We start from the raw sequence: 24,433 nt of genomic DNA on the forward strand, positions 1-24,433 counted from the left end.
AACAGGTGAGAAGGATAGAGCAGTATGGAAGGTGGATTTGTAGTTGGGGGTAGATATCGGGGGTTCTTTGCAGCAGCCTTGATTTGACCATGCGAAGTAGGAAGCAAGATGGTGGATTGAAGTGCGGAGTCAGAGGGTTCAGGGTTTTGAGGCAGGTGAGAGGGAGAAGGTTTGAGGAGGTCATAGCAGAATTGTCAGCTAGCTGATTAGAGAATGAATGAGACTGAAGTCCATAGCAAATCCTGTGACACTCTGGGATTCTATGGTTTTGAACAGAACAGTTCTTTGATTTAATTCCCAGAGTGAAGGAATTTGAAAACATGATTTTCAGGCTGTGGCTCCCTAAAAGGTCTGTAGCGCCACCTGCTGGTCAAGAGCCACATGACTATGCCTTCACCTCTCGTTGCTCCCCAGATAAACCCAGACCCCTAGAGGGGCCTCAGGCTGAACCTTGACCTCAACCAGAGACCAGATACCTCCACATAAAACCTAGTCACATGCTGAGCCCCGACCCAAGCAACAATGTAACTGTAGTCCCAATTCAAGCTCCACTGTGCCTAGATATAGTGTTCTGAACAGGCCGGGGGGGGGGGGGGCCTGGAACTGCATCCCCTAAAGAGGCAGCCAGCAAGCATCTTGGTCTCAGGACCTATAGCTGTGACCTGAGAGCTGGGCTCTTCCAACCTTCCTAAGCTGCATCCCCTGACAGAGTCCCCTACCATGACAGTCCCTAGGGACCTAGAGCCCTGTGCCCTAATGGGACAGGCTTATGCGCAGGCTCCCCAGTCCCGTGACCTGCCCAGACCTGTTGTAGATTCCATACCACCCTTCCCCAAGGCTGCCTCCACCTCCCACTTGCCTGGCTCGGGCAGGGCCTCCTGAGACTCAGCTGGGAAGGCTGGCAGGCAGGCAGGCAGGCTGAGGCGGGCACGGTGGGGCGATGGAAGCCACAGCAGAACCCGTGCTCTACCAGAAGCTGCTGCTCTGGGAGCAGAGCTTGGAGTCTGAGGAAGAAGAGGAGGAAGTATCAGAGCCGCTTGTTTCTGACCCCTGGAAGCCCCAGGACTCCTCTGGGTAAGTCAGGGAGGGACCTGGGCACCCAGAAACTCAGGACTCAGGCTGTTAAGTCCCTCCCTCTGGGGCCCCTAGCAGGGCCAGACAACCCTGTGCTTGGTTCAGCTCCAGGAACTTTCTAGTTGAATAGAAGGAACCCAGACTGCAGCCTCAGACCTGGCCTGATCCAATCAATTCACGGTCTGTATGTCTGAAGGGACCTTTGTGCCAAGCCAGCCCTGCCAGCTGCTCTGTCAAAGGTTCCCAACCCCCACCGCCTGGTGCAGCAGGCACCTGCTGAGCAGGTTGGGGCCTGGCCACACCTGGCTGAGCCCTGCTCTTCAAGCTTGCCAAACCCTTATCAGGCTTCCCTCCCAACTGGCTCAATCCTGCCTCTCCAATCTCTCTCCAGAGACTCCCTCCCTAGCTGTCCTCAGTTTCCCCAATCTTCATGTTTCTAACCACGCTGCGCCATCTGCCAGGAAGACTTTCTCCTTGGAAAACTTATACTCCTCTTGCAAGCAAGACCAACCTTCTGGGAAATATTCCCTGGGTTTTCTTGGGGCTCACGGGTGTCCCCCTGCCTCGGCCCTGGCTCAGGATACCCCTCTCTGCAGGAAAGAAATTGGTGCTCGGCCTGGGCGCTGGGCCAAACTGGTCGCTGCCCTGCTGCTGCTGGCTGTTGGCTTCTCCCTGGCCGTGTGGCAACTCCGCACCAGGGGTAGCTCTACAGACACCCTGAGCTCTGTGGCCCCTCCATCCAGCGGGCACTCCCACCACCCCGGCATATACCACCATGGGGCCATCATCAGCCCTGCAGGTCAGTGATGAGCACAGCTCAGGGGAGGGGAAGGACCAGGGTCAGTGGTCCCAGGCCCCTCCCCACAACAGTGTCTTCTTTGCTGCAGCCACATGCTCCCGCCTGGGCCAAGAGCTGTTTCTTGCCGGGGGCAACGTTGTGGACGCTGGAGTTGCAGCAGCTTTGTGTCTGGCAGTGGTGCACCCTCATGCCACAGGGCTAGGTCAGTGACCCCAACCCTGGGCCCAGCTGGTGACCTGGAACCCAGGCAATCAGTGGTCCTGACCTCAAGGCTAGTTAGTGAACAGGACCTAGGATTTGGCTAGTAACCCAACCCTAGGCTGTGACCCTTGATTCTAGGTCCATGTGATCTTGACCCCAGGTGTGTCTCCAGACCCAGTTAGTATCTCCTGACTCCACAGAGGCTAAGTTCATAGCCCTTCACCTCGAGCCACTGAGTGACCCCGATCCCATGTGACCCCTTTGTCTCCCCCAGGTGCCACATTTTGGGGCCTCTTCTACAATAGCTCCTCAGGCAATTCAACTGCCCTGACACCAGGCCCAGTCCAGACCCTGGTCCCAGGCCTGGGGCTGCCTTCAGCTCTGCCTGCCCTGCACTTGCTGCACACACACTTTGGCCGCCTGCCCTGGCCACGACTGCTGGTGGGCCCCATCACACTGGCTCAAGAGGGTTTCCTTGTGGACACACACTTGGCCAGGGCTCTGGCAGCCCAGGGCACAAAAGGCCTCTGTCCATTACTTTGCCACAATGATGGGAACCCCCTGAACTATGGAGACCGCGGCATCAACCAAAAACTGGCAGCTGTCCTACGCAGGACAAAACATACCCCCACCCCAGACTTTGCTGGGGATGTCCTACTAAGTCTGCTGGCCAGAGACCTGGGGCTGGAGGGACCCTCAGCTAAGCCCATGCCCACTTTGGAGCCAGCACTGCAGCTTCCTTCGGCCGAGGGTATCCTGTTCACCACCCCCAGCCCCTCAGCTGGCCCAGAACTGCTGGCACTGCTGGAGGCAGCCCTACAGCCTAAAGGACACAGCCTTGACCCCTGCCCACCACCCCTACAAGCTCCTGAGACCCCTACAACCAGTGTCCTGGCCACCGTGGACAGCAGCGGCTCTGTGCTCCTTCTTATCTCTTCACTCAACAGCTCCTTTGGCTCTCGACACCTGTCCCCAAGCACCGGGGTTCTACTCAGCAACCTAGTGTCCAAGTCTGCAATTAGTACCTGGGCCTGCCCCCTTATCCTTCGTGGCCCAGATGACACAGAAGTTGACGTGTTGGGGCTAATGGTTTCAGGGACCCCTGCAGTAGCCAGAGTCACAACTCACGCCCTGCTAAGCCACCTGGCTGGGCCCCAAACCCAGGCCCAGCCTCAGCACCAGCACCAGGCCCAGCAAGGATCGACAGAGAGCCCTAGTGTTTGTGGCCAAGGGACCATGGTCCAGGTGGCAGCCCATGCAGAGCACGCCCATGTCTCCAGTGTACCCAATGGCTGCTGCCCCTTCCAGGGGTTCTAAGGGGGCAGAGACACAGCAGGCCCAGCAGCAATGGAGTGCACAAAGAGTGTGCAGGAGCTATGTGCTCATGGCTAGCTCAGGCTCTCAAACTCTGGCCTGGACAGTTACTTGGACTGGCTCTTTTCAGCTAAGATAACTGAGGATAACAATAAAAGAGCATCAGGGCCTGAGGCCAATCCTGAGTTCAGATCCAGCTCTGGGAAGGAAAGATGGAAGACTGCCAAGTCCCTGCCTCAGCTCTGGGCCCCATGGGCAGGGCAGGCAGAGCCTGGGTTACCGCTGGCATCTCCATCCTCCCCTTCAGGCCACCCTCTGCTGATCTCCCTCAATAAAGCTGGAAACAAAATAAAACTCAAGTCCCACAAATGCCATGTGCCATTCCTGCATCTTGGTTAATTTCCCATAAGTCTTTGAGGCACCTGGTATCGGGGCTTCCCAGATGGGCAGTACAGGTAATCCCCAGCCAGAGAAGCAGAGCCTGGGCTGATGTCTTTCAGCTCACCCCTGCTCTGCTCACCTCCTGCCTCCTAGGACACCATATATACAGGGTAAACTTTTTTTTATTTTAGCACATGTATGCAAGAGAAAAACAGACAGGAAGGCAGAGAGATGAGAAGCATCAATTCTTCATTGTGGCACCTTACTTATTCATTGATTGCTTCTTCATATGTGCCTTTACAGGGGGTAGGGAGAGGTTCCACTCAAGCCAGTGACCCCTTGCTAAAGCCAGCGACCTTGTGCTTCAAGCCAGAGAGCATGGTGTCATGTCTATGATCCACACGCAAGCCAGTGACACCACACTTAAGCTGGTGAGCCTGCACTCAAGCCGGTGACCTCGGGGATTCAAACCTGGGTCTTTTGCATACCAGGCCAACTCTCTATTCACTGCACCACTGCCTGGTCAGGTGGATAAACCTCTTAATCTCACTTTCTAAAACAGACAGCAGAGCAAGGAAGATGTTGAGAGGGTGAGTAGGAGGTTCCCCAGAGGCTTGAGTACAACAGAGCTGGGTGTATGATATTTAAAGACCAGGTTTGGCCCTTAACACCTCACCTTCCTGAGGGCTGGGGTCTCTCTGGGACTACATCCTCCAGAGACAACTCCACACCAGGGGTCGTCTACAGAAACCCTGGGCTCTGTAGCCCCTCCACCCAGTGGGCACTCCCAACGCCCTGGCATACACCACCACAGTGCCACCATCAGCCCTGCAGGTCAGTGATGAGAACAGCTCAGGGGAGGGGAAGGGCCATCTAGAGTCACTGGTCCCACACCCCTCCCCACGACAATGTCTTCCTTGCTGCAGCCACATGCTCCTACCTGGGCCAAGAGCTGCTTGCTGCCAGAGACAGCTTCTCAAGTCAATAAGCAGGGGGACCAGTAGCACCTCCACATGTAAAAGGTATCTTTCTTTTAATAGAACTCTTGATTCTACCACCTCTATCCCCCTCCTCAGCAAAGAAAATTCTTCCCCTGCTCAGTAAATGGTAGCACAATTTACCTACTTATTTTAGCCCCAAACCTGGCATCCCTCTCTTTTTATTCTCGCCCCACATCTATCACTCCCTACCAGCTCCAAATTAGCTGGAATCTGACCTGTTCTCCTATCATCACCTTGGTCCAACCCACCACTGTCTCTGTTCTTTCTGCTTCTGCCTCTGCATCTTAAAATCCATCCCCCCAACAGAGCTGCAGAATAATATTTTAAACATGTAAACAGAATCAAGACTTGCCCTTCCATAAAACCCTCCAACGACCCCATCACACTCATAACAAAATTCAAACTGATTCCCTGGAGTGACAGCAAAAGGGCGGCACGGTCCGGATCCCCTTCGCCGCCCCCGCCCAGCCCCTAAGGCTCTCCGCACCGCCCGGCTCCGCCCTACCCCGGCTCCACTTTCCACAGCCGACCCTATCCAGCGCGCATGCGCCACGACCTGACCCGGAAGAGGCAGCCTTCGGAGCCCACGTGTTCTGGAGCGTGGCGGAGATGGAGGGTGAGAACGTTGCTGAGGCTATGTCTCCGGGAGAAGCGACGAACAGCGGCCCTCGGCCTGTCGACCGCCAGGGCCTGCTGAAGCACAGCCGCGAGTTCTTGGATTTTTTCTGGGACATTGCGAAGCCAGAACAGGAGACGCGGCTTGAGGCCACGGAGAAGCTGCTGGAGTATCTGCGCACTAGACGAGAAGTATGATGGCGGGGCCTGGGGCAAGGGACTGCGTAGATCTCAGCAAAGATGTGGCGGCGGGCCACAGGAATTGGGTATTAGGGGTAGTTGGTTGCGAACCTGGGTGCCCACTTGAGCGCGGGCAGAGGGGCGGGCATGGTGCGATTCTTGTCACTGGTCGACTCGGGGATCTTCTTGGTTCCGCAGGGACCCGATATGAAGTACGCCCTGAAGCGCCTAATAACTGGACTCGGGATGGGGCGAGAAACCGCCCGGCCCTGCTACAGTCTGGCTTTGGCCCAGGTAAGATGGTGACTTCTGGAAGGGACCAGCCATGCTGGTCAGAATAGTGGGGAGTGAGGAGGGCAGATGTCTCAGCTGCAGGGGAGGAGTCCGTGGTCCTCAGAGGAAGAAGTTGGGGAGGGGTGACATCTGAGTTGATGGGAGGCGTCCCCACATGGAGGTAGGGAAAGTGTATGAGCCAGGTTTGTCTACAAAGAAGCCCCCGCAGGTGGAGTGGGAGGTTGATAATTTTTTTTTGGTTCGTGGGTTGACTGATCTCTGAGGTACATTTAACTGGGGCTAGTAAGCTTTGGAGTGGGCTCCCTTATTTTTGCAATGTTCAGCATCCTCTCCTCCCAAGGGCCACTCAGCCAATGAGAGGTCACTCTGAGGAACTTGGACACCTGGATGGAAGGGCAGTAAAGATCACTCCTTTAGGGTCAGTCTGAGGGAGCTCAGAGCAGGCTGTGGGGATAGCGTGTGGGAATCTTAAGGACCAGAAAAGGTATTTTGTGCAACCCAGGTAGGCATGGGGCAGGGAGGCAAGATTCAACTTCCCTCGAGCAGCAGGTTTCATCGTTAGTGCTGCTCAGAGGGGCGTGAGCAGCTTCAGAGGCATCCTTGGGGTGGGAGCTGGGGCCCAAGGCCTCTGGGCAGAAACTGAAGGAAGTGGGAGGAAGTTGAGGTCTTTGGGATGTGGCTGGACCACTCCTCTGAGCATCTTCCTGTTGCCACAACTCCTGGCAGCTGTTACAGACTTTTGAAGATATCCCTTTGTGCAGCATCCTGGAGCAGATACAAGAGAAACATGACCTGCAGAAGGTTAAGAAGGTGAGAGTTAGTGTCTATGAGGAGGATTGCAGCCATGGGATCGGGAATACTTGGGCCCTTCTCACCTGTACCTGGAATCTATTTCTAGGCAATGATGAGACCTACTCTTTTTGCAAACCTGTTTGGGGTGCTAGCCCTCTTTCAGTCAGGCAGGCTGGTGAAGGTAAGAGCTTTGGGGGAACTGGGTATGTAGACTGGCTTGGGAGTGGTGGGGGACAGTGGCATGTCCTGCTCATGCTCTCTACCCCTTTTTGGGTACCAGGACTCAGAGGCACTGATGAAGTCCGTGAAGCTACTGCAAGCCCTGGCCCAACACTACAACCACTTGCAGGAGCAGCCCCAGAAGGCCCTGGTGGACATTCTCTCTGAGGTATAGGCTTACCGGTTATGGGAGCTCAGGTAGTGCTACTCATTACAGAAACACGGAGAAGACGTGAGTTAACGCTTGGAAACGCTCTAGAACAGCACTGTCCCGTTGAAATACAGAAGTGTGTGAGTGACATTTTTTTAGTGCCTGTATGAAAAAGGTAAAAAGAAACAAGTATAGCTTAGTAGCGTTATTAATTATTTTTATACATTTATTAGGTAATCTAAATAATAACCTAAAATATTGTTTCAATGTGCAATCGTTATGAAAGGTTATAGAAATATTTTATATATTATTTCTGGCAATATTAAGTGTTAGAAAACCAGTTTGTGTTTTACACTTACAGCAAATCTCCAGATTTAGCATGTCCTCAGTGCTCAGTAGCCACTTGTGGCTAGTGGCTGCCATATTGGACAGTGTAGTTCTAGAACAGCACCTGGTGTGTGGCAAGTATATGAAACATATTTGCTGTTGTTCTTCAGCAGAACTGGTCCCTCAGGGACCCCCACTGCCCTACTTGGGAAATGGAGGTAGGCCAGTACCTGGAACCTTTTGCTGCTGGGGAAAAGGCAGGGACAGCAAAGTCTGGGCCCTAGCTTTCTGTAGAGCCAGAAGGACCTAAATTTGAACCCTAGCTCTCTACTTGGGGCTCCTTATATAAAAAAAGCAAAAGAAGAATAATTAAAATGGAGATCACAGGACAGTTATCATCAGTGGGGTGCTTGTTAAAAACCCAGCTTCCTGAAACCTGGAAATTTGAATGTTTTAACAAATACCCTCTGATGATTCTGATGCTTAGCAAAGTGAGTTGTGGCCGTCCCACCTCAGATTGGCACTGTACCAGGGCCTTCGAGGGAGCCTGGCAGGTAGAACAGGGCCCATAGGGCTCACTTCACAAGGGAAGAAGCAGGGTGCTGTGAGGGAGCCACCCTCCCTCAAGCTGTCTCCCACCACAGGTCCCGGAGTCCATGTTGCAAGAGGTGCTGCCGAAGGTTCTCAAGGCCGACTTGAATTCAGTGCTTGGCTCCCCCGAGCACCTGGAGCTCTTCCTCTTGGCCCAGCAGAAAGTGCCGGAGAAGCTCGAGAAGCTCATGGGATCGGTCGACCTATTCTCAGATGAGAATATCCCCAGGTGTGAGGGGGTGGGTGGCTTCCCTAGGGCCAAGGGGCTGCGTCTGGCCATCCTCAGATTTGTGATAGGACCTGGGGGGTCCCTCCTTCCCTGGGCACCTAGGCCAGTGGATGCTACCTGAATCCTCTCTGCCCTCCATAGACTGGTGAATGTGCTGAAGATGGCTGCCGCCTCCGTGAAGAAGCAGCGCAAACTGCCCGACGTGGCTCTGGACCTGCTCCGCCTGGCACTTCAGGAAAACAAGTTCCCACGGTTCTGGGAGGAAGTTGTGGAGCAAGGGCTACTAAAGAAGCAGTCCTGGCCAGCCAGGTGCCTTTGGCCTGTCCACTCTCGATCCCCTCTTTCCTGTTGGTTAAGTGGAGATGGGTTGGCATTCCTGAAGTCCACCTATGGGAACTGAGGCCCCTGACCAGGCCCTGTCATGTACCCCCTTAGCTATCTGTGTTTCCGCCTGCTGGGTGCATCCTTGCCCCTGCTGTCCAAGGAGCAGCTGCAGCTGGTGATGCGAGGAGACCTGATCCGACATTTTGGGGAACACATGGTCGCTACTAAGGTGGGTACGGGCAATGCAACCCAACATGCCAGACACGGCCAGGCTTCTCACCAAGAAGGGGGTTGGGTCGCCTCAGAGATCAGTCAGCTTCTGGAAAACAAGATTGGTCTTTGCTCCAGCATCACAGGTCTTCCTACCTCCAGTCCTGCCTGGTACGGGCAAGCATGGCTGCTGTTTGAAGGAGCCTGGGACCTGAGCGTCCCTTCTGGATAAAGTGAGCTATCTGGATCCTTCTGCCCTTGGGCCCCTCAGCAGAGGCATTACAGCCAGCAGTCTGTACAGACTTCCATCCACCCTGTGTTCTGAGCACTGTCTGTTCGTCCCACACTAAGCTAAGCACTCAACAGGAGAGTTAAGGGGTGCAGAAGCATGGAGTGAGGGCTAGACCACCAGGTCCCAGTCCTGGCTTCACTGTCCACTAGCTGTGTGCCCTGTTACAGGTCGCTTCCCTGCCCCTGCCTGCCTCTCCTTGTCTGTGAGACAAGAGGAGCTGTGTTCCACACAGCGGCTGTGAAGATAGCCACTTAATACCCATAGGCCACTTACAGCCGTGCATCCTGCACAGGAAGTGCAGCTGGGTTTGCTCCTCCCACCAGTTTACTTCACCTTCACAAGGAACTTCAGAGCTACAATGCTGTTAGAATTCTGGGTGAAGGACACAGGCTGGGAGGCCAGGCTACCTGGAGCCTCGTGACCCTCAAAAATTACTCCCATGCCTAACCAGGTGGTGGCAGAATGGATAGAGCATCAGCCTGGGACGCTGACAACCCAGGTTTGAAACACCAAGGTTGCTGGCTTGAGCACAGGCTCATCTAGCTTGAGCTCTGGGTCGCCAGCTTATGAGATCATAGACATGAGCCCAAGGTAGGTGGCTTGAGCAAGGGGTTACTGGCTCTTCTGGACCCCACCACCACCACCAGGCAAGGCACACATGAGAAAGCAATCAATGAACAACTAAGGTGCTTCTCATCTCTCTCCTTGTCTGTCCCTCTCTCTCCTCTTCCTTTAAAAAAACAATTATTTCTAAGCCTTTTTGTGCCTAATTTTCTTCATCTGTAAAATAGCAAAAGAGGCCCACTGTTACAAAGATTAAACAAACTTTCACACACAAAAAACATCTCATGGTGGCCAGCACATAGTGAGCATGGGAGAGACCCACTGTGACACAGCTAGTAGCCGGCGGAAGTGAGATTTGAACCCAGGTCAGTTTGATGGCCCAGTCTGGACTCTGAACCACTGCTCTGCCCTGCCTTGAGCCCAGAAAACAGCTTGTTCCGATCCAGTGAGAGGTGGGAAGAAGAGGCCTTCTGGGGCCCGAGTTGTGATTGCTAAAGCAGTCAGGTGGAGGCAGATGTTGATGGCAGACAAGTATTGTGACGACAGGGCAACTTAGCTGGCTGCACAAGGGAGGGGACTTGCTGGGCCTCTGTCTACCCTGCTGTGGAAGAGGTTGCCAGGGCTTTTGGTCAATGCAGTACCTGACTCTTGCAGTTCCCGAACCAGTTCAAGTTTTCTCCAGAGATGAATGAGTACATTGGAACCTTCCTGGAAGGCTGCCGGGACGACCCCGAGAGGCAACTGGACGTGGTGGTGGCCTTCACATGTGTCACCAACCAGGGTCTCCCTGTTGTGCCTACCTTCTGGCGAGTCGTGCGGTTCCTGAGCGCCCCCGCTCTCAAGGGCTATGTGACCTGGCTGCGGGACATGTTTCTCCAGCCTAACCTTGACTTGTTGGTGGACTTCAGCACCGTCAATCAGAAGAAAGCCCAAAATGCCTCGTTCCATAGGTGAGTGAATGGGCCCAGTGGGGGCGGGCTGAACCCACGACCAGGACCCTCTCTGCTGCAGTTGAGGTGTATGGAAGGGGAAAGGAGGAGCTGAGCCTCAGTTTCCTCACATGTATTCCCATGCTTGAGTTAAGGGGGCAGAGGTCTTGGTATTCCTGTCTCAAAATGGGGCAAAGGCATACCACAGTTATCTCTAAGTGGCTCCAATGACCTGGTTTCTGCTTTCAGTCCTGAACGAGCCGCGCTCCGGTTGCGGAAGTGGATCATCCTCCGCATGGTCAGCATTGTAGACAGCTTGCACTTGGAGAAGGAGGAGGCCTTGATTGAGGAGGTGGCCAGGTGTGAGACATGCCCAAACCCCAATTCTCTATGGGGGGAGCAGCCAAGAAGTTGGGCCTCTTGCCTGTTCCTAGTTTGGGTCCCACTGGAGCCAGAAGTGTTGGGGTCAAGTGGTCCATGAAGAATAGGCAGCCCATTCCTGCCTCTCACAGGGGATTCAGGAGAAATTCCTTGGGAACCTTTGAAAGGAAGAGACCCAGGGGGTGTGAGGTTGCAGGGGACTCGGACTCAGGCTGGCTCTGCCTGTGCGTCAGACAGCCTCTGCACATCGACAGTGTGGGGGAAATCTCAGCACGGCCTCATGATTCTGGGTGCTCATTCTGCTCTCACTGCAGTCCCGAGGGGGGATCCCATGTTTGCAGAAGTGATGGTGTGACTTGATTTAAGCCACACAGCCTCAAGTCTCTCTTGGTTCCAAGGGAGGGAAGCTGGATACAGATCTGAGAAATGTCCACTCTCATCAGCAAAGTAGCTCCCTTCTCCAGGCCTTCGGTGATGCCGTGTAAGGATGGGCTGGTAAAAATGGGTGAGGCTAACTGAGGCGACATGGCTTGATGTCCCATCCTTCCCCAGGTTTTGTTTCTTCCACTCTTTCTTTGAAACAAAGGAGGCCACACCCCAGATCCCAGAAACTGAACAGAAGTTCTCCTTCCCTATGGAGGTCCGGGCCCGAGAGGTGGCCAGCACTGCCTTCTTCAGGTGGGCCATGGGCAGCTCGGGAGAACCTGAGGGTGGGCTAGCAGGGTCGGAGGGACGCTTGGGAAGGCTTGCTCTGTCCAGCTCTAAACTGGGAGGAACTAGAGGCCCAGTGAGTTTCAGTGGGTCAGGAGGTAGGTGGGGGGTAGGTATTGATGTTTACTAACCAAGCCCATGACCCTGACCCCGACCCTGACCCCACCTTAACCCAGCCTGCTGCAGACCCTCAGCACTCAGTTTAAGCAGGCAGCGGAGCAGACCCAGGACAGTCAGCCCTGGACCTACCGCCTGGTACAGTTTGCAGACATGCTGTTTAACCACAGCCACAACGTGGCCCTGCTGGTGCCCTTCACTGAGCAGCAGCGCCAGGCCTGGGACCGGTAAGGGCTGGGATTTCCAGGGGATGGGTGGGGCACTCTGACACTGGCAACAGTGGCCTGAGAGCATGCCCATCTCACACCAGGATGCTACAGACCCTGAAGGAACTGGAGGCTTGCTCGTCGGAGGCCAAGGCCAAGGCCACTGCCTTTCAGCACCTGCTACTCTTGGTGGGCATCCACCTCTTCAAGGTACAGCAGCCTGGAAAGGAGGGGGTTATGGACCTGGTGTCCTCTTGAGAGCCTCAAGGCCTCAGCCAGGAAAGGCTCTGGGGAGTTGAACTTCACAGATTTCCTAGGCTAGGTGGTCCTGGTGGAGCTTAGTGCCAGTAACTCATAACCCTGGTGGTTTCTTCTTGACTCTGATCCCTCGGTTCTTCAGAGGTTTTCTTCTTACATCACATGCAGTTCCTACGAGGTTTTTTTTTCCTTTTGTTACTTTTTTTGTTTTTAGTTTTTTAATAATGTTTTATTTTTAAATTACAGTTGACATACAATATTATCTTAGTTTTAGGTGTATGGTAGTGGTTAGATGTTTATATAACTTAGAAAGTGATCACCCCAATAAGTCGAATACCCATCTGACACCATACCTAGTTATTACATTATTAACTATATCCTTAATGCTCTATATCCTCATGATTGTTTTTATAACTTTCAATTTGTCCTTCTTAATCCCTTTCCCTTTTTCAACTAGCTCCCTAACCCCCCTCCCATGTGACAGCCATCAACATGTTCTGTGTACCTATGAGTTTCCATTTTCTTTGTTCCTTTGTGGGTGTTTTTAGATTACACATGTAAGTGAAATCATAGGGTATTTCTCTTTCTCTCTGGCTTATTGCACTCAGCACAGACAGACTCATTCCTGTTTCTGAAGATGGGAAGATTTCATTCTTTTGTATGGCTGAATCAATAGAATACTATTGTATGTATGTACAGAGACAGAGTCAGACAGAGGGATAGATAAAGACAGGAACGGAGAGAGATGAGAAGCATCAATCATCAGTTTTTCGTTGCAACACCATAGTTCATTGATTGCTTTCTCATATGTGCCTTGACCGCAGGCCTTCAGCAGGCCGCATAACCCCTTGCTTGAGCCAGTGACCTTGGGTCCAAGCTGGTGAGCTTTGCTCAAACCAGATGAGCCTGCGCTCAAGCTGGCAACCTCGGGGTCTCAAACCTGGGTCCTCTGCATCCCAGTCCAACACTCTATCCACTGCGCCACTGCCTGGTCAGGCTGTACCACTTCTTTATTCATTCATCTATTGATAAGTACTTAGGTTGCTTCCATGTCTTGGCTATTATAGTAGTGCTGCGATGAACATAAGGATGTATATGTCTTCACATTAGTGTTTTGGGTTTCTTCAGATAAAAATACTCAGAAATGGAATTGCTGGGTCTTTGTCTCTTGTAGCTTTTGTTTTCAAGTCTATTTTGTCTGATATAAGTAATGTTCTCCCAACTTTTTTTGTTTCCTTTGTCATGAAATATTTTTTTCCATCCCTTTACTTTCAGTCTCTGTGTGTCTTTCTATCTGAAGTAGATCTCTTAAAGGCAGCATATGTAAGGGTCTTATTTTCTTATCTATTCAGCCTTCCTATGCTTTTTGATTGGAGCATTTAATCAACTTGCCTTTAAAGTGGTTATTAGATAATGTAGTTGTTGCTATTTTATTATTATTATTTTTTTTTTCTTAAAGAAGTTCCTTATGGCCGACCAGGTGGTGGCGCAGTGGATAAAGCATCGAACTGGGATGTAGAGGACCCAGGTTCGAGACCCCAAGGTCGCCAGCTTGAGCGTGGGCTCATCTGATTTGAGCAAGGTTGCTGGCTCGAGCAAGGGGTCACTCGGTCTGCTGTAGCCCCCCCCCTCAAGGCACATAGAGAAATCAATCAATGAACAACTAAGGAGCCGCAACAAAGAATTGATGTTTCTCATCTCTCTCCCTTCCTGTCTGTCTGTCCCTATCTGTCCCTCTCTTTCTGACTCTCTCTGTCTCTGCCACACACACACAAAAAAGAAGTTCCTTTCATTTCTTATAATACTGATTTGGTGGTAATGTACTCCATTAGCTTTTTCTGGCCTGGGAAGCTCTTTATCTGTTCTCTGATTCAAAATGATAGCTTTGCTTGGTAGAGTAATCTTGTAAGTCTTTACATTTCATCATTTTCAATATTACATGCCCGTTCTTTCTGGCCTGCAAAGTTTCTGTTGAGAAATAGCTGATAGTCTTCTGGAGCTTAACTAAGTGCTTTTCTCTTGCTGCTTTTGAGATTCTTTCTTTCTCTTTAAGCTTTGGCATTTTAATTATGTGTCTTGGTGTGGGTTTTTTTAGTTCATCTTGTTTGAGACTGTCTGTGCTTCCTGGACTTGTATGTCTATTTCCTTTGCCAAGTTAGGGAAATTTTGTCATTATTTCTTCAAATAAGTTTAACTCCTTTTCCTTCTTCTTGTACCCCTATTATGCAAATGTTGGTTTGTTTTATGTTGTCCTAGGATACTTAAACTGTCCCCATTTGGGGGGATTCTTTTTTCTTTTTGCTGTACTGATTGGGTGTTTTCTATGTTTTTATCTTCTCTGATTCGATCTTTTGCTTCATCTAAACTGCAGCTGTTTCCCTCTAATGTATTTTTCATTTTAGTTATCATAGTCTTTATTTCTGACTTTTTTGTTTGTTTTGTCCTTTTTTTATGTTTCCTGTCTCTTTGTTAAAGTTTTCATTGAGTTCATTGAGCATAATAACAGGGTTTTGAACTCTGCATCTGGTAGATTGCTTGTCTCCATATTTAGTTATTTTTCTGGGTTTTTGTCCTGTTCTTTTATTTGTGACATGTTTTTCTGTCTCCTCATTTTGGCTGCCTCTCTATGTTTCTGTTTATTAAGTAGAACTACCACGTGTCTTAGTCTTGGTAGAGTGGCCTTATGTAGTAGGTGTCCTGTGGGTCCCAATGGCACAGTCTCCCTGGTCATCTGAGCTGGGTGCTCCAGGTGTGTCCCTTGTGTGGGTTGTGTGTGCCCTCCTGTTATAGTTGAGCATTGATTGTTGTTGGCACATCAAGGGGAGGGATTGACCCTCGGGCTGTTGGACTAGGAGGACTGGCCATGACTATAGTGGAGGAATTGTTGTGTGGGGACCAACCCCACAGAGCAGGATTCACTTTAACCAGGCTCTGATGCCTGCTGAATGCCCCCTTTGGGTGTATCATTTGTGGAGGTGTTTGGGGGGTGCTCTGAAGCTGGCCACCAGGTATGTTGGTTCTGGGGCCTCTCGGGAGGGGCTCTGGTATAGGCCAAGTTCAGCAGCAACCTTTGCTGTGCCTGCTGTCAACTGGTATGCACTACAAAGTGATGTACAGATGGTTACCTCTTCTGTTGGGCTTGGAGATGCCTGAGAAAGTAAGCTGCAAACTGAGGCTGGCTGCCACTAGTGCTGTGCTTGTGGCTGCTTAGCAAGAAGGATGGGGCACACTGAGGCCAGCTGCTATTGGCTGTTAGTGAGGAGAAACCATTGGAAGCAGCTTGAGTGGGCCTGCAAGTTGTGTGGGTGGGGCCTCAGGGAATCACCAGGGCTGGGCAAACAGTGTTAGCCAGGTTGATGGAGACTCAGATGTGGCACCTGCCTGCCGGCTCTATGGGGGTAGGTCTCAGCAAGGAAACAATGGCTTCTACCAGTACTTCTCTCTGGGAGAAAGCTGCCCTTCTAACCTTCACTACGAAACCAGCCGATCTAATTCCTCCCTGTATATTCCTGGCACTTTATGAGTTACTGCCACAGCAAGTCCAGTAGTCTATGTATATGGTCCTTTAAGAGGAGCTCCTGCTTAGAATTCGAGCAGCCCTACTTCTTACCCATAATCTCTGCTGGTTTTCACAGCCAGAAGTTATGGGAACTACTTCTCCCAGCACTAGAACCCTGCGCTAGAAAGTCCATCGTGGTGCTGGGACCCTTCACTCCTTCCGGGGTAACCCCACATGTGTGATAACTCTCCCAATTTTTAACCACCACACCAGCCCCTTCCATATCTCTGCCTCTCCTACTAGTCTGACTTCTATATATCCTGGGTTATGGGCCTTCTGTTCAATTAGACTTCAGGCGATTCTGAATGATGGTTGTAATTTTGATGTGTTCATGGAAAAGGCAAGCGTAGCATTTACCTACTCCACCATCCTGACCAGGAGTCTGCTCCTGGGTCTTAAGTAGTTTGAGAGGATAGGCTCTCGTTGCTCCTTCTAGCCTCCTGGCTGAGGAGTTTGCTTCTGGGCCTAGCCCGTGGAGAAAGGGTGGCTGTGGTGCCCCTTTCACTCCTTGGCACTGGACATTAGGGCCCTGTGATTAGGAACATGTTTTGAGCTAACCCCAGACCCTGAGATCTCTAAGCTTGACTTGGACCATTTTGTGTCAGGCTCCTAGGTAAAAAATGACCACAGCCAGGGAGCTGGACACAAAGATGACCAGAGCTCTGGGCTTCTCTTCTGGCCTTTATTCTATCACCCTGGCACAAACATTGAACCCCCCACACACACACACACACACACTGCAGTATGATGGAGAGGTCTACCTTTTGAGTACCATGGATCACACGGGCTATTTAGAGGCCCCTTGAGGGTGGGCAAGAAGGGTGGGTGGCTGGAGTCTTTGCTTATCCCCAACGAGATGGGTTTTAAATCAGTTTAAATTAGTTAAAATTCGGGATTTTTAGTTTTTTTCTATGTAATAATGTTGAGCCAGGAAATCTAGAATTGCAAATCATGAGGCTGGGACCTGCTGGCTTCCGGTGACTCTGACCCAGCCATCCTTGTCAGGCTTTCTGCCTCTCTGGGCATCTTGGGAAATTTGGGCTCTATTTCTCTGAGTGCTCTCGGGTGCTGTGATTGTATGTTAGGTGAAAACCTCCTGCGCTGCCCCTGGGGTCTGGCTGTGGTCCTCTATTTTGGATGGTGCGAGTAACTGACTAAGGCAGGCTGGAGCGTCCTCAGTCTCTGAGGATGCCAGCCACTCCTAGTTGACTATGCCTCCCCTGTCTCAGCAAAGAGTGGGAATGGGGCTTGGCTCCTGATTTGTACCCTACCCACAGTCCCCCACAGAGAGCTGCGACCTCCTGTGTGACATCCAGACATGCATCAAGAAGAGCCTGGGGGAGAAGAAACGGCGGACTCGCTCCAAGGCCAACAGTGGGTCATTGCCCCAGAGGCAGGGGTGGCAGGGCACATCTTGGGCACAACAGGGACCTGGAATGGGGCAGCAGTGCTCTGCCCAGGCTCAGACCTCTTCCTGATTGCAGCCTCCCAGGAGCCGCCCTGGGTGGAGGTGCTGGTGGAGGTCCTCCTATCCCTCCTGGCCCAGCCCAGCCATTTGATTCGCCAGGTGGCCCGGAGCGTGTTTAGCCACATCTGCTCCCACCTGACTTCACGTGCCCTGCAGCTAATCCTGAATGTAAGTTGGGACTTCGGGGAATGTAAGTTGGGACTTCAGGGAAATGGATCCTGCTATGTGGCTGTTCGGGCTTCAGGCTGAGTCAAGGCTGCCGTATCAACCCCTCATCCTCACTGTAACCTACAGAGTAGGTGCAGCTCTGCCACCGTACAGCCGTGCTCCAGGGCACGCTGAGTGGCAGTTGTGTCTGTGGAGGAGTTGCTGGCTCTGGGCACTGGGGGGTGTAGCCTTACCTCCTGGGCTTCATTCATTTTCCTCCGTTGATCTTTGGCCAAGACTGGACTGGGAAAGGTCAGAGAAGTTAGGAGAGCCCAGTGGTCTGAGGAGCGTAAAGGGTCAGCCATCTGGGAATACCCTGCAGGTGCTAAACCCAGAGCAGAGCCAGGATGAGGACGACAACGTGATGATTGTGGACGATTCCGAGCAGCTGGAGAATGAGGAGGTACTTGCTAGCAAGGGGCAGCGCAAGGTGGGCGGACACGTGGTGTGCAGTGGGAGGTGCTATACACCGGCCTGGGTGGACACGTGGTGTGCAGTGGGAGGTGCTATACACCGGCCTGGGTGGACACGTGGTGTGCAGTGGGAGATGCTATACCCTGGCCACCCACAGGACAAGAGCTCAGAGAGCGAGGACGACAAGAACTCTGAGAGTGAGGAGGACAGCGATGAGGAGGAAAGCGAAGAGGAGGAGCGGGATGGGGACGTAGACCCCAGCTTCCGGGAGCAGCTGATGGCGGTGCTGCAGGCAGGGAAGGCACTGGTGAGCAGCACCTCAGAAAGGCTCCTATCCCTCTGTCTGCATGTGCCTGTAAGACGCCAGCCTGCTCACTGGGCATCTCTTCGTCAGGGTGGAGAAGAGGAGGAGGAGGAGGAGGAGCTGGGGGATGAGGCCATGATGGCTCTGGACCAGAACCTCGCCAGCCTCTTTGCAGAGCAGAAGCTGCGCATCCAGGCCCGGAGGGACGAGAAGAACAAGCTGCAGAAGGAGAAGGCCCTCCGGCAGGACTTCCAGATCAGGGTGAGCCTGAGAACCAGCCCGAGCACCACCAGCCCTCTCTGGCCCAGGTGCTCTGCTCCTCCCCTTCCTCTGCACGGCCCCCACTCCTGACTGAACCTGCCTGTCCTGGCCACAGGTCCTGGACCTGATCGAGGTGTTAGTGACCAGGCAGCCCGAGAACCCCCTGGTCCTAGAGCTGCTCGAGCCGCTGCTGAACATCATCCATCGCAGCATGCGCACCAGCAGCACCAAGCAGGAGCAGGACCTCCTACACAAGACCGCCCGCATCTTCACGTGAGCGTGGGCGGGACCCCTCACGTGCCCCGAAAGTGGCGCTCAGGAGTGCCAGGCCTTTGGAGTTTCCCAAGTAGAAAGGGGAAGAGCCAGGATTCCAGAGCAGGCCTACTTCGTTCTCAGGGTTCACTGTTCTGCCCTAGAGGCACATGTCTCTCAGCAGCTCACACACAGGCCTTGATTTCTCCATCCATTCAATAGTTATCCATCCTCCTATACTTAGCAGCAGAGCTGTGCTAGACCGGCAGTCCGCAGGGGCCCCAGTCCCAGCTCTGCCCTGCCCTGCCCTGCCCTGCCCTGCGGGTCACTACAGTTGGGAAACCAGACTGGTCATTAGGCAGCAACATCCTGGGGCTGTGGCGGGGAGTAGGTAGTGGATAAGAGAGCGCAAAGTAGTGGAGGCACTAATTAGTCTAGAGGTGCCAGGGAAGTCCTCCTGGGAAGGTATCAGTAATGCTGGGCGATCTTAGTTCACCAGGCCCAGAGGCCACAGACAAGGCAGAAGGGGTCCAGAGGGGCGCCAGTCAGACGCAGCTGGAGTGTTAAGAGGCCTTGTAAACCCAACCCTAGCAGTGTTAGGGAGAGACAGGCGTTTTCACCAAGAGCATAGGCAGGGGCGAAGGGGCGGTTTGTCTTTTAGAAACGGGTGGCAGCGTGGGCTGCAATAGACCAGGGACCCAGCCAGAGGGGGACAGTGCAGGTGGCAGGTACAAGCTGCCTTCCAGAGTGCAGAGGTGCTGAAGGAGACGAAGGCCTTGAGACTTGAAATGCCGAGTACACAGAACCGAGAGGGTGGGGAGAGTGACGGACAGTGCACCCCCAACTCATACCAGCTTCAGGCTGCACCCTCTCTGCTGTTCTCCTTGCTGCCTGCGGGGGCAGTGTTGGGCTTGTGTCCTGCCTCTTGTCCTTCGTGTTCCCAGTCCTGCAGGACCACACAGGGTTCTGAGCGCAGAGACCCTGGTCCTGCTTTACAAAGGGCCTGAGAGCCACTGGCCCATGAGGGACAGGTCTAGACAGGAGATGTGGAGCAGGTAAGGAGTACAGCCTCAGGTCAGGGAGCTAGTCTCCCCTCTGGCTGGTCCTCAGAGCAGATCTGCAGGTGGCCTTGGGCCTCTTCCTGCAGCCTTAGTCAGATCTCTTTTCTTACCTAGGTGTCTGCTTCCCCACCTGTGAAATGGGACTCGCCCTACTCTTGGGGTTGGCTCTGCCTGGTGGGAGCAGGGGTGGAAAGTGAATGTTCGTAACCAGCTCTGCCCCTTACTGCCCCGCAGACACCACCTGTGCCGCTCCCGGCGTTACTGCCGTGACGTGGGCAGTTGCGTGGAGACCCTGTACACCCAGGTGGAGAGGCTGATACAGCAGGCCGGTCAGCAAGCCGACTCATCAGTCTCCCTCTACTACTTCAACGCCTCTCTGTATCTGCTCCGGGTTTTGAAGGGCAACAGTGCTGACAGGTCCATAAACAAGACCCCGAAGGAGAAAGCAGAGAAAGAAGGCACTGACACCAGCCCCGAGCCCAAGGGCCCCGAGGTGAGCAGAGGGAATTGAGGCCATGACTTCCCAGTGACCCAGCTTTCAGCCTTCTGAAGGCACCCCACACTCTGCTCCCAGACCAGGAACCCCTCTCCCTGATTTCACACCAACTCTCTTTCAGGTGGCCCAGACCACTAGCTGCTTGGATTTGAACCTTGTGACCCCGATATACTCATCAGCACTGAGCTCCTTCCTGACCAAGCGCAACAGCCCGCTGACCGTGCCCATGTTCCTCAGCCTCTTTTACCGGCACCCGGTGAGTGTAGGGGCTGGCCTACCACCCCGGGACCTCTGCTCAACCCAGTCTCCCTTCTCATAGCCTGTCGTTCCCTCCCTAGATGCTCTGTAAGAGCTTGCTTCCCGTTTTGGTCCAGCATGTGACAGGCCAAACACGACCTCGCCACCAGGTAAGGGCCTGTCTGAATTATCTACTGGACTCATCTCTGGCTAGGTCTTGATGAGACCCAGGAGCGCTGCCCTGGCGAGAAGAAGGGCGGGCCCAGCGCTGCCCTGCCCCTCCAGCCATGCCAGCCGCTTCCCTGCTACGGGCACAGTGTACCCGCGGGGGAGGAGTAGCTTTGCTCCCGCTGCTGCCACTTCCCACGTGGCCCGAGCATTCCAGCCCCTTAGTTCCCACACTGCAGCCGGCACAGAGGAGGCCCTGGCTGTCTGCTCAGGTGCCGAGCTGACAGGCAGGACGAGGACAGAGACGTGCTGGGGAGGCTGGGGAAGATGGTGCCGATGGGTAAGAGGGTCAGGAACTGTCTCAGCCCAGGTTGCTGCCTCGCCAGCAGAGAGCTCCCCCAGCTCAGGCCTCTGTTCCCCCACCTACCTGAGAAGAGGGGAAAGGAACAGGATGACTGAGCCCAAACTTCTTTGGTGACAACCCAGGCAGGTTGGACGCCAAGCTCTGGGCTGCCCTCTGGTCCCCTCAGCCTTGGCCTCGTGTGCTGAGGCTCCGGTGACCACATTCCATCCCCCAGGCCCAGGCCTGCCTGCTCCTCCTGAAGACCCTGCCCATCCGGGAGCTGAGACTGTGCTTTGAGGACCCTGAGTGGGAGCAGCTGATTGGCGAGATCCTGGCAAATGTCACTGAGGTAGCAGCCACAGAACTCTCCTTCCACACCCCCCTCAAGACTGGTTCTCTCAGAACCAAGGACAAGAATTACTGGGAGCCTAGGCCTTGGGGTGGTCTTGGGGTGCCCCAGGGGACATTTCTTCCACCGGGGCCCTCGTCTGGTATGGGAAATGGCTCCGGAAAGCTGTCCACAGGCTTAGCCCGGCTGCCTTCTCCTCAGAATCTGCGGACACTGGGCGAAACGCAGACCAAGGTGCAGCAACTGAAGGAGCGGACCTCCTTAGAGCTGCTCAACACTCTTTTCCGGATTATTAATCATGAGGTGAGCTCAGGAGGGAGGTCGCCAGGCAGGCGGAGAGCTATTTGGGGCGGGTTCTAGATGCCAGGGAAGGAATCGCTGTTTTTGTTTGCGTGGTTAGAGAGCCGTGGACACAGGTGATTGACTTGGAAAGGGTGAGTGCCACACCCGTGCCTCGCCAGGGTCAGAGTAAGGGGGGGTGCTCTTGACTGTGCCGCAGTAAGAAAGCTGAGAAGGGGCTGGGAGGGCCTGTGGGAGGAGGTGACAGGGATTCCTGGTGAGCAACTGTCAGGAAGGAGCCAGGTTTCCGGGCCTGTGGCGAGAGGCAGGCGCCATCAGAGTGTGGTCCTGGACGCAGCTGTGGGTGAGTGTCTGGTTCCCTCAGTCTGGCCCAGAGGGAAAGGGCTGGGAGTTCCTACGTAGACACTGGGCATAGCCAAGCGCAGGGAAGCTTGCTAGAGCCCCCTCAGCAGCAGGTGGACCTGAGAAGCAGTCAGTGCTCAGAGAGGTAGTAAAAAGCCAGAAGAAAAGGGTGTCCTGGAAGAAAGTGGGTTTCAAAATAATCCATTCGGTATGTGGCAGGGTGAGATGGGAAGAAGAGCTTTGGCCACCCTGGCATCACTGCATGGTTCCCCCAGAGGGGGGCAGGCTAGAGCCACCACAGGGAGGACTGAGTGAGGGTTGAGGAGGTATAGGTTGGAGTTTCTGGCTGTGGGGAGAGGGAATGAGGCACCTGGGGCTCCTTTTTCTTCCGAAGGCAAGTGAAACGGGTGACTTACAGGCAGGAGGAGTGGCTGAGGGTGCAGAGGGGGCATGCAGTCCCTGAAGCGGCAGTAATTGGGCAAAGGGGAGGGAGGGAGGACTGGGGCTGAGAACTGGGAAGAGGCCCTGCTTCCGGTCTCCTGTGTAGCCTCAGATAACCCACCCTTCTGCAGAAGCTGACCGTGGACCTGACAGTTGTCCAGGGTGTGCTGCTGAGCCAGCAAGCAAAGCTGCAGCAGAAGGTGCAGCAGGGGGAGCACTCGGCCGGGTCCAGCCGCCTCTATGACCTCTACTGGCAGGCCATGAAGATCCTTGGAGTCCAGTAGGTTCTGGGAGGAGGGCTACACTTTGGGAGGGGCTGGAGAGACCCTTGCGCTGCACACGAGTCCCATGGGGTCACAGAGGCGAGGGACACTGCTGCCTCCACTGGATGCTTCCTTAATTTGATCACTTTCTCCCAGGCGCCCCAAGTTAGAGAAGGATGCCCAGGAAGTCCCCAGTGCCATTCAGAGCCCCATTAGCATGAAGCGGAAGAAAAAGGGTTTCTTGCCAGAGACCAAGAAGCGCAAGGCAGGCGGCCCCACTCAAGAGGAAAATGCCACGCCCACAGCCACCGGGGGAGACCAGCCCGTCAGCACCGGCAAGAAGAGGAGGAGGAAGAGGAAAGCTAAGATGGCAGCCCAGGCCCAAGTGAACGGGACACCTCCTGCTGAGAGTCCTGCCACCAAGAGTCCAGCCCCAGAGCCCCCTACCGTGGGCCCCAGCACCCCTGCCAAGACCCCAAAGCGAAGGAAGAGAAATCGGAAGATGTCCCAGGTGAATGGAGCCACTCCTGTGACCCCCACAGAGCCTACTAGTGAGAAGCAGCATCAGGAAGAGCCGCCCCAAATGGAGGTCTCAGGTGAATCTCCCCAGTCGGCGCTGCCGGAGATAAAGGCAGGATTGTCTTTAGCCAGCAGCAGCCCCGGCCTCCTCCAGATCGGGGCCAAGAAAAAGAAAACACGGCTGAGAAGGAGGAGCAGGTTCTAAGCGCAGGCCCTGCCCTTCAGTCCCTTCCCTTCAGCTCTAGAGACTCCTCTATTTTTTTTCACCAGGATTTCAATAAACAAGCCACTGTGTGAAGTGCTTACCTTCTGGCCCTGGGGGAGGGGTCTGCTGCAGCAAGCACAGCCTGAGTCCTTTTCTGGGGGGGGGGTGCTGGCTCTGCTCTCCCGTTGTCTTGTTTCTGAGCCCTGGACACATCTGAATTGTATGGGGCTGGGACCTTGGCACCCAGCAGTGTGGACCAGGCCCAGGGCTCATGTCCACGCAGGTCGGCACAGGTAGACGCCACCATTGCAGTGCTGGCATCACTGGCTGAGCACAGGTGTGACCGACCGCTCCTTGTGCCCCCCACACCCCTAAGGCTACTTTCCTGCAAGAGTTACCAGGGCATGATTTAAATAGGTTTATTTCTTCATTTATAAGAGGAATATATTTGGCTTCTCTCTTAAGACTCTGAGATTCACAATCAGCAGCTCTAAAAAATAAAGGAGCAGTTTGGCTTCCGGAAGGAAGAGGAGGCAACACTTGGACCTGGTTCTTGTACAACAAGAAAACATTCCTGGGGCCCCGGGTGAGGCTGGGGTGGGGGTGGGGGCCAGGCTGGTCTTTAGGGGATTCTACCCCCTTGTTAGGCTCCCCAGGGTGCCCCAGAACTTGGTGGGGAGTGGGTATTCCAGTAGCTTACACACCACTGAAGCTACACCAGCCAGTAACTACAGGGCGAAGAACATTGTCTAAGCTGGCTCTTGGGGTTGGCTGGCCACAAGGGGCCTCAGGCCAGAACCACCTTGATTCCAGCAAATGTGCAGGGACAATGAAGCAGAGGGCCTGGAAGCTGCACGCTGGGACCAGGTCTGGTGTGCTGGGCAGCTACACCCCATGTGGCTGTGAGGATGGGTGGGCTGTGCAGATGGGACTACAGGGCCAGTCAGGCTGGGGCATGGTGGGCTGTGTGGAAATGCATGTGAGCAATGGCAGCTGGGATATGGGTGGAGGTGACAGGTTTTAACCTCTTGGGCTGAAACCCCCATCAGGCTCTTCCCTAGGTCAGGAGTTTAGTTGATGGCTG

General features: G+C 53.9%; 2 protein-coding genes across 3 annotated transcripts; both read left to right on the top strand.

Moving 5' to 3' along the window:
* The first annotated feature begins 817 nt into the window (after positions 1-817).
* On the top strand, positions 818-3,974 carry GGT6 (gamma-glutamyltransferase 6). Of its 2 annotated transcripts, none has more exons than XM_066262966.1 (4): positions 818-1,074; positions 1,671-1,873; positions 1,962-2,075; positions 2,349-3,974. In XM_066262966.1, the coding sequence occupies exons 1-4, from the start codon at positions 941-943 to the stop codon at positions 3,389-3,391; spliced, it is 1,494 nt and encodes a 497-aa protein (XP_066119063.1). In that variant the 5' UTR covers positions 818-940; the 3' UTR covers positions 3,392-3,974. The 2 variants fall into 2 exon arrangements, with proteins under 2 accessions (XP_066119063.1, XP_066119064.1); XM_066262967.1 differs by having other exon boundaries at positions 822-1,074; positions 2,948-3,224.
* A 1,374-nt stretch (positions 3,975-5,348) lies between these two features.
* MYBBP1A (MYB binding protein 1a) lies at positions 5,349-23,442 on the top strand. The gene is made up of 26 exons (XM_066262968.1): positions 5,349-5,577; positions 5,764-5,859; positions 6,586-6,669; positions 6,758-6,832; positions 6,932-7,039; positions 7,993-8,168; positions 8,310-8,477; positions 8,604-8,721; positions 10,213-10,508; positions 10,737-10,847; positions 11,421-11,546; positions 11,756-11,923; positions 12,007-12,112; positions 16,997-17,093; positions 17,204-17,355; positions 17,717-17,797; positions 17,966-18,115; positions 18,203-18,373; positions 18,489-18,646; positions 19,921-20,179; positions 20,304-20,438; positions 20,521-20,589; positions 21,166-21,279; positions 21,481-21,582; positions 22,494-22,642; positions 22,782-23,442. Exons 1-26 carry the CDS (start codon positions 5,380-5,382, stop codon positions 23,347-23,349), a joined length of 4,035 nt encoding a protein of 1,344 aa, XP_066119065.1. The 5' UTR covers positions 5,349-5,379; the 3' UTR covers positions 23,350-23,442.
* The last annotated feature ends 991 nt before the right edge of the window (positions 23,443-24,433 follow it).

This window comes from Saccopteryx bilineata, chromosome 2 (assembly GCF_036850765.1).
Source record: "Saccopteryx bilineata isolate mSacBil1 chromosome 2, mSacBil1_pri_phased_curated, whole genome shotgun sequence".
Taxonomy (NCBI): Eukaryota; Metazoa; Chordata; class Mammalia; order Chiroptera; family Emballonuridae; genus Saccopteryx; species Saccopteryx bilineata.

Excerpts from the sequence above, each read along its gene's own strand:
- GGT6 (XM_066262966.1), top strand. The coding sequence starts at position 941 with ATGGAAGCCACAGCAGAACCCGTGCTCTACCAGAAGCTGCTGCTCTGG. Across the intron at positions 1,075-1,670 it reads AAGCCCCAGGACTCCTCTGG|GAAAGAAATTGGTGCTCGGC; the intron begins GTAAGTCAGGGA and ends CCCTCTCTGCAG. Across the intron at positions 1,874-1,961 it reads GGCCATCATCAGCCCTGCAG|CCACATGCTCCCGCCTGGGC; the intron begins GTCAGTGATGAG and ends TCTTTGCTGCAG.
- MYBBP1A (XM_066262968.1), top strand. The coding sequence starts at position 5,380 with ATGGAGGGTGAGAACGTTGCTGAGGCTATGTCTCCGGGAGAAGCGACG. Across the intron at positions 11,547-11,755 it reads GCCAGCACTGCCTTCTTCAG|CCTGCTGCAGACCCTCAGCA; the intron begins GTGGGCCATGGG and ends ACCTTAACCCAG. Across the intron at positions 12,113-16,996 it reads TGGGCATCCACCTCTTCAAG|TCCCCCACAGAGAGCTGCGA; the intron begins GTACAGCAGCCT and ends CCCTACCCACAG.